We start from the raw sequence: 16,706 nt of genomic DNA, 5'->3' as shown, positions 1-16,706 counted from the left end.
TTCACATCGTTGCTTGGCTATTAGTTGTCCGTTCTGCTGGAACTGCAGGAGAAGGTAAGGGAGTAGATACTGTTATTACCCTTCCTAGTCAATGAAAACTGCAGACTGCCATTTAATGCTGTTTCCTGTGCCTGGCTTCCTCTGCCGATTAAAAGTTAGATTGTCTCCCCCTCTCAGTCCTTATTATGGTATGATCCAAACTCTCCCAGTAATTTTCCGTTGTCTGCTCTGCTGAATTACTTTAGCAAGAGGGTGGAGCTACACTGCAGTGTGACTGTCCAGTAGAACAGTGGTACACAACCTTGTTCCTGGAGGCCCCCCAACACTGCAGGTTTTCCATGTCTCCTTAATCAAACACACCTGATTCAAATCATCAGCTCATTAGTAGAGTCTCCAAGACCTGAAATAGGTGTGTTAGACAAAGGAGAGATGCAAAATGTGCAGTGTTGGGGGCCTCCAGGAACGAGGTTGGGAACCACTGCTCTAGATCTAGGCTAATTTCAGCTAGTTTAATATGTTGTGTTGTCCAACTACATTATTTTCGCCCACTTTTCTGTTTTTAACACTTTCTCATAACATGTCCACATTAAAGTTTATGCAATGAGAAAGAAAAACATTTTCAATAATGCTAATTCAAAGAATAAGAAAAAAAAGCAATATCGGTATGTGTAAATTATACACTCAGTACTGCTTTTTTGGAGTTGGTTAGTGTCTTTGACAATTTTACTATTAACAGTAATACCTCTTCAAAATAATGGTACAATCCTCTCCAAGCCCCTCCCCCACCCATTCCCCAGCCTGCTCAGTTTAGTGCTAGACTTTTGATTTAAGGCTAGAGAAGACTTACAGGTTTTTCCTCCAAGCAGAAGGTGTATTGCATTTGATGATAGCAGTGTAAGCTCAAAGTTCTCTGTCTTTCTGTAAAAATCTGTGTGTTATGATTAGAATCTTTTAGTTAATGTATGATTTGTTTCTTTAGATTGTACTAATCGTAATGTTCTGCGAGTGGCCTGTTTGTGATTTGGTTAGCAATAGCGGGAATGTGCTAGCATTTAGAAAAGGACGTATTCACCTAGGTGTAAGATTGGTTGTTTTTTAACCTGTTTATTTTGGTAGATATATTGTGGGTTGGGTGTGCTCAGTCCTGATCATGGAGAACCTGTTTCAAAAATCATTTAGGTAATTTATTTCCGCTCTTGAGGAATCATATTTTTGTAAAGGGTAACTTTACTAGAAGATGTCAGGATGCTGGATTCATTTGAATGTCTCCACCCCTGCAGCATGCATGCTTGTCTTAGTGAATAGATAAAGAGAAAGCGGCTGAGGTACTCCATCAGTGTACAGGTTACTAACGTTAGTGTTTAGTGACAAATTAAGATGTCGGGTAAGATCCCCAATCAATTTGTTCATGGTTGTAGAAAAACATAATCTTTACAGGCCCTTTTAAAGGTTTCAAACATGGGTGGAATAAGTGGCTGAAATTTTATTTGTAACATTGTGCCTGATTGTGTGAATGTGGGATCATTTGTTTGTTCGTAACATTTTACCATTGATTCACAGGTTCCACTTTGATGCAGGTAAGTAAACAATTCTAATATAGTCATTAGTGTTTGTTTGATCAACGAAGTGCAACGTAACGCTAAGCATGGGTTATTTGTAATACTCTTGCTTATCATATAAATGGATAAACTGGAGACAGATTTATTAACTTTTTGTCTTTGCAAGTAGTGTTAAGCCAGGTACACACTGTACGACTTTGGCTCTTAGGATTTTGCAAATCCTAAAACATTCATCTGATCCTACGCCAAATTTTTTTATTTCTAGTTTGACATGTTCCCAAATTGTGCCACAACAAACTTCCTCTTGCTCCACACAAATTGTAATTTTTTCCTCCGTTTTTCTTTTCTAGACATCCCATAATCAAAATGATGGATAGAGATTGTTTTTTGCTTGCTAGCCACCATTTCAGTTCCTCATGTGAGTGTGCCTAACCTTTACCGAACCTGTCATGGATTGGTGGAGTAAAACTCTGCAGTAATCTTCTTGCGTATGTCCGTTTTGTCCTGAATGTCTTACAGTCTGATATTAATGACTTCCTAAGATCCCACAGTGTGACAAGGCTTATAGCTGGGATCATGTTCATACTAGTGTTACTACAAAATTTCAGTATTCGGTACCGATACCAGTGAAAATCCACGGTTCTCTGTACCAATTTCGGTACCAAAGCAAAACACAAAAATATGCTAATTAAAAAAAAATAACTTTTTAGCGCTAAAAATAAAACCAATGCTATTCTTTATACTTATTTACAATTGTGTTTAAAGTTTTTCTACAAGTTATATAATTATGAAAAACTGTAAACAAGTTTCACCCAAATTTAATTTGTCTTTTAATTTATGAAATTTAAACACATTTTATTTTTGGTAAATAAAGGGGATTTGCTATTAAAATTAAAACATGGAAGAAATATTGTGATTTATTTCTTTAAAAAATAAAGTTTTATAAATTTTTTCAACAGTAGTAGCAGTATCACATACATTTTACTAAATAATAGTAATTTCTCGGGGCTGGCGTCCATAGAGAAGCTCAAAAGAGGAAAACCCAGTGGAGGCTTGTGGGACCTCTCGCACAGCGAATAACAAGGGCTCTAGCCACCTATCCCAATTTTTGGCGTCTTCATGAACGAACTTACGGATCATGGATTTAAGTGTGCGATTTAAACCGTTCGACCTGGCCGTCAGTTTGTGAGTGATAGACGCTAGTTCGAATCGATTTAATGCCCAACAATCCGTACAGTTCGCGTAGTGTACGTGACATAAACGCCGTGCCCTGATCAGTGAGGATTTCTTTTGGAACCCCCACCCGGGAGATAAGATGAAACAGGACACTTTTAGCGGAAATGTTGCGGAGGGCCACTGCTTCAGGATATTGTGTTGCATAATCAACTATGATTAATGCAAAGTGATGTCCTCGTGCCAATTGCTCTAATTGCCCGATGAGGTCCATCCCGATTCTCTCGAAGGGGACCTGCATTAAGGGAAGAGGGCGCAAAGGCGCTTTTGGGGCGGCCCATGGGTTCACCAACTGACATTCCGGACAAGACACACACCACCTGCGCACGTTGTCATGAATGCCTGGCCAAAAGAAACGGGTCATGAGGCGATTCAGTGTTGCTGCCTGTCCCAAATGGCCCGCCATAGGATTAGAATGAGCCGCAGGGAAAAGCATTTCCCTGCGGCTCTTCGAAATTAACAATTGGGTTGTATTCACTTTTGTCCGAGCGTCTTGGGTCACTCGATACAACCGGTCTTTTAAAATGGCAAAATACGGATAGGTGAGCGGGAGGGCAGGTTGGAGAGGCTGGCCATCGATGGAGCGGACCTGTTGAAACGCATGTTTTAATGTCTCATCCTGAGACTGCTCCAGAGGAAAGTCATCACGCTCCGAGAGAATCAGTCTCCCGATTTCGTTCGGTTCCTCTGAAGCAGAACCCAGCGGTCCTGGCTCAGTTTCTCCCACCTGTACCTGCGCAGTCTCCTTCAGTGCCTTATTTCCCCAAGAGGCATCCGCACATACCGACCCCAATAAAAACGTAAACGCGGGCCAATTCGTTCCCAAAATTATCGGATGCCGGAGGTGGGGACTAACCGCCTCCTCTACACTATGCTTTTGTCCCCGGAATTGAATAATAATTGGGACAACCTGATACTCCACCACATCCCCGTGTACGCACCGCACCTTAACCACGCGGCTTGTCTCCAATGCCCCCGGTTGAATCAGGCTTTGATGGATTGAGGTTTGGTTACATCCTGAATCCACCAAGGCCGGATATGTACCCCCCTTGATACTCACAGGTATTTGGTACTCGCCAGTCTGACCGGGGGGACCTGGGGGACATCCGGGACCCGTATCATCGTCCCCACCTCCATCACTGGACACCTGTCCACGAAATGCTCCGGGTCCAGTGGCAGGGAGTGGTTTGGAGAATTGGCGCGGAGAGAGCGGAGAAACGGAAGCACTGTCCCCTCCGGCAGCCATGAGCCCCGCCCCCCCCTGGGCGGGGCCCTTGGATTCACGAAGTGCCCTTGGTCAATCGGGGCGGGACACGAGGAGGGCAGGGTGGACGGGACCTAGGGAGAGGGACAGAACGAGAGAGAGAAGGGGGAGAGAGAGAGGGAGAGAGAGAGTTAGAGGGCAGGGGTTCGCCGACCCCTGGGCACGCCACTATGTGGTCCTCCGCCAGATGGATGGCCGAGTCCAGCGACTTGGGGCGGTGGCACTGGACCCACTTGGCCATCTTCTTGGGTAGCCGAGCGATGAACTGCTCCAGCACCAACAGGTCGATGACATGCTCCACGTCACTTCCCTCGGCCAGTAGCCACTTGCGGCAGGAGTCCCGGAGCTGTTGGGCCATCGCGAAGGGCCAACCAGCTTCGCCCAAGTCCAGGGACCGGAAGCGCTGCCGATGTTGCTCGGGCGACCGGCCGACCCGCTGGATGATAGCCCTCTTCAGGTCGTCGAAGACCAGGAGGTTCGCCACCGGAAGTTGTTGCGCGGCCACCTGGGCTTCGCCAGAGAGCAGGGGGATGAGGCGCACCGGCCACTGCTCGCGGGGCCACCCGCACGCCTCCGCCGACTTCTGGAAGAGCTCCAGGAACGCCTCCGGATTGTCCTGGGGCCCTATCTTGTGCAGCGGCAGGTGCATGGGCGCGGCGGGTGGCCCGGCGGCCTCGGCGCGAACCTCCCGATCGATCCAGCTCCGGAACCTCTCGCGGTCCTTCTGCTGGGCCTGGACGATGGCTTGGAAGCGCCTCTCCTGGTCGGTCCTCAAGTCCAGCAGGGCCTGGTGTTGTTCGCGGTGCAGGACCGCGAGGGAGGCGATGATGTCCACAAGTGATGTGGAGGACAGACTTTGCATGGTGGCGGCGGCGGCGGTCCTTCTTCCTCCCAGGTTTCGGCACCAGTGTAATAGTTCGTGGGAGGAAAGGAAGAGGACAAAGGGGTCGGCTGGACTGCTGACGTATTTATTAATTCAAACTTCAACTCAAAACTTCACAAACACCAAATGGTGACTTTTACTCTGACATCAACAAGTTCGCACAACACTTCCGGTTTACTCTTTCCGGTTTCCGATTCCCGTCAGCAGTCCGTCTCTCTCTCGACTGCTTCTGTCTCTCCTGGCGTTTTATACTCTCTCCGCGCCAATCACTGAAACGAGAAACAGGTGTCGATAGTTTTTGCCCAAACCACTCACTTACCGCTCGTCTCCTGATTTTCTCTCCCGCTGCAGACTTCGCTTAACCACGCCCCCCTCTGCCACAGTTTTGTTTGAAAAATTGTTGATTTCAGGTGACCTAATGTAAAGGCTTGCAATAACATGGTTTGACCAGTGTGGCGCTGTAGCGCAAGTGATTCCAGCTGCGGTTCAGTAAAAGACATGTTTATGAGAAGCACAAACAAAACTGAACCAGCAGAATGTGGGAAAGTTTTACAAAACTATGAACAAAAAAATTGTGTCTAGCATAAAGGCCCCGATACTCATTAGGGCTGGGTAAAAAAAAAAAATCTGAGTAATCATTTTTTAAAATGTGGTCGATTCAAATCGATTCTCAAAGGCCACAAATAATTTTTTTTAATTAAACATTGAACGTAAGATAAACGTTAATCTAATTACTAGTCTTCTCCACTAGATGTCACCTTCTTATTTGCATTGTGCGATGTTACGAAGGAGCAATATGCGAACCTGTCATTCATTCATTCAATGCTTAAAATGGCGGTTTCAGGTGCTTTGTCGATGTTGATGCCACCTTCACATAAAAAGTCAAAGGTGTGGAAACCTTTTAGATTTCGCAAGCAAGACGACAACGACAGTGTTGTGGACAAGAATAAAGCTATTTGCGTGACTTGTAATGCAGATATTGCAAATCTGCGGAACCATTTGATGAGACATCACACAGACTTTACAACACCCCCCACAGCCGAGCACACAACCGAAGGTTTCAAATGCATTCACAAGCAAAGTTCCTTACAATTCACCTCGTGCACAAAAGATCACTGAATCGATTGCATTTGCTTAGAAAATCAAATCGAAAATCGAATCGAAATCTAATCGATTTGAGAGCTTGTGAATTGAAATCGAATCAATCTGGAACATCTGAATCGATACCCAGCCCTAATACTCATGGTGAAGACCTTTTTTTTTTTTATTCTTTCGGTAGGCGGTAGGGGTGGCACGGTTCAACTTTCATGGTTCAGCTTGTTTCACAGTTTTTAGAGTCACAGTTTTGGTTCAGTTCGGTATGTGCTATGTTTATGGAAAAACTATACTTTCTAATAAAACTACAAGCAACCGCACAAATATACAAATAAGATACAAATAAGATACAATAAATAAACAGTGAATGTTTTTTTTTTTTTTTTTTTTTTCTCTCAGCGAACCGTCTGAACCCTAGTTGGAGGTAATAATTTTGATATAAGCAAATAACACTTTACTATTTGTGAACATCCTGCTTTCCTCTCAATGCCAAAATAAACCCAACAAACCGAATTATATGTATGCACTATACGTATGCAAATATGTGTATATTTTAACGAATTGCAAGACTGAATAATAGATCAGCCTTCCCAATTACCCAATTAATCAATGTAATAATCAATGATTAGTAGAGATCACCCGATTGATCAACTGGCCGATTAATCTGCCAAGGTTTTTTAAAATTAATCTGCATTGGCCGATTGTGCTGCAAATTAGGCCGATTTATAGGCAGGTGCATCTGCAGGGGGCCAAGCATCGTTTTGGAATGCTGTACAAGATAAGCTCTCTCCCTCTTGCTGCATGAGATGGAGCCACTCGCACTCCCCAGCAGCGCCTTGTCCACATACATCTTCAGCTTACGATGGCAAGTCAAAGAAATCGGCCAAACATATCAGACCAAAAATCGGAGTCATATATCGGACATCCGCTGCCCTGATTTCTAAATATTGGCATTGGCTATGGATATACCCATATCGGTCGACCTCTAATGATTAGCCGATTAATCGGTCTAATAAACGTTAGATTAATTGACTACCAAAATAATTGTTTGTTTTTTTCTAGTTTACACTAATGTCTGCTTTAGCGCCCCTAGTGGCAACACTTAATGCAATGCATACTTCCGCAACTCACGAAATGCAGTTGCATCTTAATTCAGTCTTTTATAATTATATTTGCTCTGTTTTGTCAGTATTTCGGTGAGCTTCACATTAAATTGCGGTCAAAATCAGGCTTTGGAATACAAGATGGAAAAGGAGAGGAAGTGGAATCTGTCAAGATGTTTTATTCTTAATTAGTGAGCAAGATTTCAGCAACAACAGTCAGTAGTTCTTTAGAGGATGAAGAAGTAGAAAAAAAACTATCAGATAAGGTTTTGGGATGAACCAGCTTCAGCTTGAAAAACACCGTGCCTTGTCTTGAAGTGGTGTAACTATGATGGTGGAACAGTTTTTTGTTTTATTTATATTTTATTTTTTGAAAAGAAACAAAGCCCACAGATGACCTTGACCTGAGGATATAGAAATGTGCTAGATTAATTCAATCTGTGGACTAAATTAGACAATCTTTGAGATAAAGACTCTTTGCATGTTTTGTTTCTTCACTCTTAATTCACAGAAACACTGCAGTTGCTACTGTTGGCCTTGCTAGAAGCGGAGCTGGTGGCCATTTTGTGTTATTGCAGTGCAATGTCTGAAATGGCAGAATGGGGGAGGTGCTCTTATAGACACTTTGCTGAAGTCTGGCTCTGAGTGGTAGCTGCAGTGTGCATGCTTCACTGCCATTGTGCCGTGTTTGGATCTAGTCATTCTTACAGGAATTTTAAGCTCTAGATAATGAAATATGTTCCATTTCATGTACCTGTTTTACAATTGTGTGGGTTTTCACAGTGATAACGTGTTATTGCTCAGAAAATGAGAAGAATTGATCATTATAAAATTTATGACATTTTATAATAGTCAGATAGTTTTCAGATAGTTTTTGTGTATTTTACCAGAAACCTTCAAACTCCGTTCGATACACAAGGACTCAGTGACAGCCAGTTAATGAACTATTCTAAACTGGTTTCTGCCAGTGTCTACCATATCTGTGAGTAGCTGGTTTGAGCATATAGTAGCGTGGAAAAATGATAGCTGTTTTCTTGTACATTATTTTTTTTTTTAGATTGTAAAGTATTTAACCAACAGTTCTAAGTTTTAATATATCTTGGGTTTTTGTCATTGTTTAGCTCCAAATGTTTCTGCTCCCCTGAAATTTAGAAAATGGTATATTCCACTTCCAGACATGGTCTTCGGTCTCAGTAGCAAATTTATTTGCAGCTATGTCTCTAGGCTATTTTTATTATATGCAGTTTTAGAAATCTGTATTGCATTCTAAGCTTTTAAGACTCAAAAATTAACAAAAAATATAAAGCACTTACATTACATGTATATTTATTAATTTAACAGGCACTTTTATTGAAAGCTTCTTATACAGGCCTGAATAACCAAATTAAAAAAAGACCTGATCAGTTATTGTAATATTTATTTAAAGAATAGTATAAAGGTACAGAAAATTAAACGTATAAAGCTAAAGCTACTGCATGTGGAATAGAGAGCAGTAGATATGATTATCCAAAAAAATATCATAATTCTGGTACCAGGCCTCATAGTTGTTTCCTAATTTAGCAGCAGCTTTGATCTTGTAAGTGTATGCAGTTTCATTTTACACCCTGATGATATATGACAAAATATATTAAGTCCATGTTTTATTATTTTCAAGTGATAAAGGCACTCGTAACAACTCACTTGAAGTAATAGCTGCTGTTAGTGAACCTCGAATATAGAAATGATAGAATAACACCTTTTTAAATATTAATTTAATCAGCTATGTTTGGTCATGCAGTTCTATTTAATATGAAGAGTGCCTATGCATATTTTTTTCCTCTTTCAACATTCAATTAAGACTGCAAGTTCCTAACTAGGTAAAAAAAAATCCTTTTGTAGCACTGTAGTTTTAGCAGAGGTGCATTGTTGCTTCTAATTAGCAGTGCAGAAAACACTGTGTACTCACTTCAATGAGATTTACCCTCACTAATATTTATGTACTTATTTCTGTTTCTCATCTTATACTTAATTTGTATTTCCGTACTTGGAAACACAACAGTTTGTTCAGACATGTAGAGGTCTTGCAGGCTATTCTGATCACTGTCAGTCAGGTTTTGCAGGATACAGTAGGGGTCCCGAGGACATTGTTTATTGGTGTAGAAGGCAACATGCTTTAAAGACGCATTTGCAAACATGGTAGAGTCCAAGCTATGCTCCCCTCCCCCTCCCATGAACTCTTTGTGTGCCCCATAAGGTAGACATGCTTGAGTTCTCTCACAACTAATGAGCTACGCTTGAGAACCGCTGCATTACTGACGCATTTCTTTAATTAATTGTATTTTTAGATCAACAAATCTTTGTGTCTATACATGCACATATTTATTAAAGGTGAGGGGCACTAATTAGAGAAGATGCTGATCACCTCGATGCTAATTGGCGGATATGTAGGACCTCGGAGTAAGTGGATCACAGATGGAAATGACAAGTAGTTGAAACCTGTTTGGAACCCAGGCAGTTGCAATGTCCAAATTAGCAGTGTCTCCCCCTCTCAGTCCTTATAATGGTATGATCCAAACTCTCCCTGTAATTTTCCGTTGTCTGCTCTGCTGAGTATCAAGATGGTGGAGTTACACTGCATTGTGACTGCTCTAGAACTAATTTCAGCTAGTTTGATATTTTGAGACCTGATTTATAAAGGAACAGTTCTCATTTTCAGTTCTGTTTCACAACAGGTCACCTGTAAAGTATATTTAGTAAGGGAAAAAGTAGAACCTGAATAAATTGATGAATTAAAGTTTTTATTTTCTTTGTAACACTTGTTTTTTTTATCTCTTGCAGTTAGGATTATGCACATAGTAGTACTTGTTTTTCAGTGCAAAGTATGCTAGTGTATTTAATGATAGAAATTAGTATAATTAAATGGTAGCACCCCTGTAAAATCCATGGTACAGCCCTAGCCCTGCCCCTCCCCCACATCTGCTCAGTTTTACTGCTAGGCTCTTGATCGCGGAGGCTAGTCACGCTTGCAGATTTCTCCTCCAAGCAGAAGGTGGCCTGCCTTTGAGGATAGCAGTGTAAGCGCCCAGCTCTTCCTGTCCATGTTTCTCTTCTCATTAGTTTCTTTCTGTGAAAGTATTTCTATAACAGTACAAAGTATATTAACTGAACTAAATGTAATATTAATGCAGTGAGTGGGGTGCTTGTGATTTTACTTGGCATTAGCGTGAAAGTGTTAGCCATGTTTAGCAATGTGACTTTGCTAGCATGTAATGAAAGCAGTAGATTGGTTTTTAATCAAGTTATTTTGGAAGATGTGTTTCAGGTGATGTGAAACAAGATGTGTTTACTTAATCTTACTTCTGGAGGGTTACTTCATTTCAGCAGCAGTTCAGTCCAAACTCTCTTAGCACACCTGCTGGTAATTGCTGTCTTGTCTGCTTGTTAAGAGGCCGAAATAAACTCTAGTCTACACAAAAGATTGAGTGGAATTGAGCACCCCAGTGCACTTTTCTGTACGAAAGCTGCACATCACTTTAAAATTATATTAATTATATTATTAAGAGACTCAGGGCTCGACATTAACGCTTTTGTGAAGGGGCAAGTGAAAGAGAATTTTACTTGCCCGACTGGACAAGTAACCTGATCAAAATTTTAATAACAAATATTAACATTGGCGAGAATTGCAGTTTTCAGTTCGATTGCAAATGTGATATTGATTTTAAACAACTTAAGTTGAACAAGTAATATTAACGGACTTGCATTTTAGACCCATTATGGATAATTTTTTCTCCATTTCAATCAAAAATAGTTCTGAGCAAAGCCACAGCAGAACAGTCCCACATCTGCGACACACAAAAGTCTTTCGTTAGCCTACTTAATGATTCATTTTTGAACGAGTCAATGATTCAGTGAGCCATTTATAAAAATAGTTACTTCATTTTATTGAATGAATCAGCCGTTTGAACGAATCAGTTGAATAAATTATTCACTCATTAAGAAAGTGACTTTCCACCACCTACTGGTGGTTTAATATAATATTTAGAAGTATCATTGCATTTTTCCAACATTTCATATTTGTATGTCAGAAAATTAAAACATTAATAACATTATGCTTTTGGACAGATTGAGTTTGTTGATACTGATTTCATTTGAATAGCAACTTAATGTATTGATCACATGTAAGAATTTGACGTAAATGGAGACATTTACATTTATCAGTTTAGGAAAATATTGTCCTTCATAAAGTTAAAAAGTGTAACAGCAATCAATCTAAGGCAAATGTAAAAATATGCTGATTAAAGTAATAGCGGATAGAGCACTGATGAGACTTCTTCAGAAACTGCAGTGACCAAAGTGTGGCAGTAATGAGCCACCGGAGGTTGTACTCCGCCAGTACAGCAGGAGAAGTAGCGAACAGCCAATAGCTGGCTTCGTTTTATGTCACGTACTTCCCGAACAGCGTCTCTGCAGCATTCAGCGTCTCTGCAGCATTCAGCGAGATGGTGGAGACAGACGGCAGTGGAGTAAGATTGAGAAAGAAAAAGAAAAAAGCGGAAGATAAAACTAATCGAAAGAAGTCATTCAAAGTGTGGGAGAACTTTGAGCCTTCAAAAAAGAAGAGTAACCTGTAAACTCTGCACTACTGAACTGTTTAAAACTTTTATTTCTGCAGATTCTCGAGTACAATGTTGTTTGCAAATGTTTATTCGAAAAAAGCTAATAACATTGCTTTTTAACAGTTAAAGATTTATAAACATGTTCTGTGATCAGTTTGTCGTTTACCAGTTCATAATTCAGTCTTGCAGCCTAAGGCCTAAAAAAAAAAAAGTTTGGTTCCGGTTGGTTGTCAGTTGAGGTCATTGGTCGGTAGGGATTTATTTATTTTTTTAATTTATTTATTTTTTTCTCCAGTGGCAGTTTTACACACGCGCGCTGATTTTAAATGTGTGTACCGGTACTTTTACGACAGTGATTCTGTATTCCCGTTTAAAGTCTGTTGTTGCCATAGACACGCAAAACGCACACACACACACACAAAAAGCCTTCGCGGGAGTTTGACAGGCGATCTCATAGTAGATTAACATGGAGGATTTGAACTTGAAAAACGGAGTGTACAGACATCTTTTTGTAGTCAAACAATCTTTGTTATGTTCATTTATGTGGTTTATTTGATTTTGATGCTATAAATTAACTAGAAGCAAGAGACGATCAGTTAGTTTAAACTGATGATCTAACTTACAGCGATCTGTTCGACACATTCAAGAGCCACAAAACGGTATTTATTGTTTACATTTCTTTAAAAAATGACCACATTTGAAAGGTGAAATAACCAAATGAGACTTTGTTTCATATTAAAAGTAAGCTGGTAATGTTAATGTCCTGTCTGTCAGCATGTTGTCAGTGCCCTCTCTGTTCCGCGATATATTGTTGACTCCCCCCTCCCCCCGTGTTTCTCTTAATGTTACGATTTCCAAACCTTAAGTTATAGCTCACTTTAGGAATTGACAGTTAAAGGGTTTTGATGCAATACTTAATGGTTTTTAACGGATTACTTAAGTGTAAAACAGCATTTAAAGGAAACTGTAATTTAATTAACGATGTGTGAAAGACCGTTCTTCCCCAGTCTCATAAAATAAATTTGGGTCGCACATAAATTGACAGGGTCGGTCGGAAACCGGAACCAAACAAATTTTTTTTTTAGGCCTAATTATGATTGAAATAAGAGAGGTAAATGTTTAAATGTATTTGAAATAGGGCTGGGCGATATATCGAATATTAGCGATACTATCGGAATAATTTTGACGACGATGTACAATTTGAATTGTCAAAAAAGGAACCTGTAACTGCTGACTGCTCTACGCCCCTCTACTACGAGAGCTGTAATGATAGCGGTTGCCAGATAACAAGAGTTTAAATCTCCCAATCAGAGCTCCACTGTTACAAGGATACATTTTCTGCCCGGTGTTTGCTTATTTTAAGCAATCTGGCAACCATGCGCACGTGCTCACTCCTCATTGCGGAAGAGCCGCTGACGGTAATCTGAAAACACTAACAAGCTGGAATTGAGCGATCTAATGAAAGCATCGTTCAGCCGGTCTGTGTTCTGTCGCGAGATCTCAACTGTATTGTTTGCATTTGTGATCGCAAAATAAATGCACTTACTCGACCGCTGATGTTTGAATAGAGAAACATAGGCTATGGCCATTTGGAATTACTATTGGGGAATTTCACTGATATGTTTACCAGTTTCCATAATATAGACAGAGAAAATGCAAAAGTCTTTGGTATTCATTTATATATATTTATATATAAGAAATAGCTATGTGCTTCAGCAACTAGCTCCCCATCTAAGAGGGTTTTTAGTGTCAGTAGGAACATAGTTTCATGCCACAGAGCTTCTCTTAAAACCACAGACAGTTGACAGACTTGTGTTCTTAGCTTAAAAACTTGTTAAAAAATTAAAATAAAATACTTATCCCAGTTGCATAGTTTAAATTGTGAATTGCATGCACTAAAAAGTTGACAGAATGCACTTTCTGTAACTGTTACTTAATTTGCACTGCTTCAGTTACATATAGGCACATATAGGCCCCCATGTATTCATTAATAAAAAGCAGTAAGTGATCTCTTGGTCTAGATTTTTTAACTGCTTAAATTAGCTGTTTAATCTAAATGTTTTTTTTTTTTTTTAATGGGCAAAAGAAAATCATGTTTTAATTTTTATTATTTAAATGCAAACATATCGAGATATATATTGAATATCGTAAAAAATTTGACACTATCGAGATATCATTTTTTTTTTGTATATCGCCCAGCCCTAATTTGAAATTCACTTTTTTTCCCTAAGTATTCACTGCTCTTTTTCACACAGAAGGTTTTTTTGTGTGTGTCAAATTGTTTTTTTTTTCTGGACAACCTTTTGATGGATTTTACTTTAAAATGTGAGTTCCATTCAGGTTTCATGCCACTGGCACTTTATTTGAAGGATTGTTTACAATTTAACCGCATAAGCTATAAAGCTGTTTCCCAGGTATAAGTTGTGTGTTTACAGGAAAAAAATTATAAAATGCAATATACTGCAATTTTATTCTTCATGAAAATATTTTCTGAAAGATTCCTTAAGCTTTGTTCGGGATGTTAAACTACTTTAGGAGCCTTAAGGACTGCCATGGTGAAAATATTATTTGAAATCTTGTGAAATTTGCTAGAGTGTGGGTCAGTATTTTGATTGCAGAAGAGTTTGACGAAGTACTAACACATAATAAAACAAAACTCCAGGTATATAGTGTTCCTGTAGCTCAAGTAGAGCATTGCACTGTCAAGCGCAAGGTTGGGGGTTCGATTCCCCGGGAACACATGACTGGTAAAAATTGATAGCCTGAATGCACTGTAAGTCTCTTTGGATAAAAGTGTCTGCTAAATGCATACATTTTAATTTATATTTTTGATGAGGATATCGATTACCAAAATAATCGTTAGTTGCAGCCCTAGAACAGTTAATGTCCAGAGACATTGCTTCTACTTAAAAACTGTCACTCGTTGAGCACAAGGTGTTGAAGGCGAGGAAAACCTGCATGGATTGAAAAGACAACCCTTTAAAAGTGCCCAAGTACAGAAGGATGAAGCAAAGCCAGAAGACTCACTTTATGATTTGAAAAATTCCAGGAGCAGCCCACACCTGACGCGTCAATGGAAACCAATCTTTGTTATCCAGAAGACAAAAGACCACCTCTATAATGTCATGTCATTTGATGGGATGACAAGGCTTGAATGACTGAACACAGTGTTCTTTCTGTAGGACCTTGATTATCGAGTGCGACTGAAATTTCAGTTCAATTTTAAAAGCAAGAAATTCAGCTCCTGTGTGGACAAACTGCTGGACATAGCTTGAAACAGGGAACCTGTAAAGTCAGATGTGAAGAAACAGGATACATGCAGGCTAAACCCTACTACAACAAATAGCCCTGAATCTGTTCCACTTTAGTAGTCGAGCTGGTGGCCATGTTGTGTTAATGCAGTGCAGAGCTGCGAGTATAAAATGGCAGACTGGGCTCTTAAATAGACCTCGCTGTAAGTCTGAGTCTGAGTGTTAGCTGCAGTGTGCACGCTTTACTATTGTTGTACCATGTTTGGTTTCAGTCATTCTAGAAGGATTTTAGGCTTAAATCCATTAAGTATTTTCATGGATTTCATGCACTTGTATAATAAAAGTAGTAATAAATTATACAACAGGGAGATTCTAGATGTGTTCAGTATAAATTTAAATCTAATAGCTTGATCCTGTAGTTAGTTTGCATATATTACCAGAAACCTAGTTTAGACCGACACGTGAGAGAGATCGATGACATTCAACCCACAGCTAAGCCAGTCTGAACCGGTTTCAGCTAGTTTCTGCAGGTCGCATTAGCTGGCTGTGCATACCGTAGCATTACAAGAGGAAAGCAGTTTTTGTTTCTAAAGGAAGTTGAATTGGTATTGAATTATCAGTTTTAAAAAAATAATCCAGGTTATGTTTGTACCCATTTTACAAGCAACCCCCCTAACACTACTTAGAATTTTATGTTTGGTATAGATTGGCTCCTCTTAATGTTTGTGTTGCCCTGTAATTAAAAAAACGGTATATTCCACTGGGTATCTGCATGTTTTTATTTTTGCTTCTCAGTTAGGATTGGGGGAGGATTTGAGCAAATCTTGTTTTTCATGTTGACAGCAAATAATTTTGCAGCGGTGTCTCAGCTGTCATTGTAAATAATTTTGGGAATCTGTTTTAAGATGCATTGTCAAATTTATTTTATTGTACTCTTCATCTTTTAATGTATGTAGAAAACTATTATGAAGTTTATTAACTTAGAGTAACATTTGCCAGAAAAAGTTTTAGAATTATCATTATAATGTAAAAAATCTTGTGTAATATTACTTGTTTATTTGCTGGCTTTTATTGTATTTGATATACTTGGTTTCCTTTCCCCCCCCCATGAAAATAGCCTAAGATGCTGACATGGCATTACAAAAATATATACTACTACTACTAAAATGCATTTAGGAGATTCTAGATGAGAGCTTTTAGATGAGAGATAAGAATTTGTAATTTTATTAAATCCGAAAGTTTAAGGAACCACCAAAATATTATCAGTCTCTTAATACCAAATTTCATTTATACAGTTTAAATATTTAGGTTTTTTTTATATTGCTTATTTCTGCAGTGTATTATGTTTGTTTTATGTTATGCCCAAGTGACAAATAATTATAATAAAAACTATTTGGATTGCTAACAATATAACTGACCTGAATCGCTGCTTTTAATGTAGAGAGATTAGCCTGCACATTGGCTTTTTTTTTTTTTTTTAATCCGTAATGTTTTTGTATAGCTAGATCAGCAGTGTTCAGATTATTCATGGTTATTGTCAACCGCCCAATGAGCACATCACTGTGCTTTCTTAGGACAAATCTATTCCCAACAGCAATAATGAAGAATATCCTTTAAAAAATACAATTACACAGGCCATTTTTCAGTCAAAGATTTTGATAGCTATGTTTTAACTTTAAAAATTGTAAACCGTAATCACCAGGTTAATGTACAGTACTAGTGA

At 39.4% G+C, this 16,706-nt stretch overlaps 1 protein-coding gene across 4 annotated transcripts in view; it reads left to right on the top strand.

Annotated features, from left to right (window-relative positions):
- The window catches only part of atf7ip (activating transcription factor 7 interacting protein), a 43,315-nt gene that overhangs the window by 9,553 nt on the left and 17,056 nt on the right, over window positions 1-16,706 (top strand). The window contains exon 1 of one of the 4 annotated variants that reach the window (XM_059554514.1): window positions 817-894. The exons of 1 other annotated variant lie outside the window; for it this stretch is intronic. Coding sequence is in view for 1 of the 3 variants with exons in the window: in XM_059554511.1 (XP_059410494.1) it covers window positions 1,572-1,577 (6 nt within the window). In the remaining 2 variants the exon portion in view is untranslated. Of the gene's footprint in view, window positions 1-816; window positions 895-1,556; window positions 1,578-10,102; window positions 10,191-16,706 lie in introns of those variants that run through there. 2 more of the 4 variants (XM_059554511.1, XM_059554512.1) reach the window with 2 other exon arrangements.

The sequence above is a fragment of the Carassius carassius genome, chromosome 7 (genome assembly GCF_963082965.1).
Source record: "Carassius carassius chromosome 7, fCarCar2.1, whole genome shotgun sequence".
NCBI lineage: Eukaryota > Metazoa > Chordata > Actinopteri > Cypriniformes > Cyprinidae > Carassius > Carassius carassius.
Note: the sequence above shows the minus strand (reverse complement) of the source record. Positions and strands in the feature narration are given on the sequence as shown.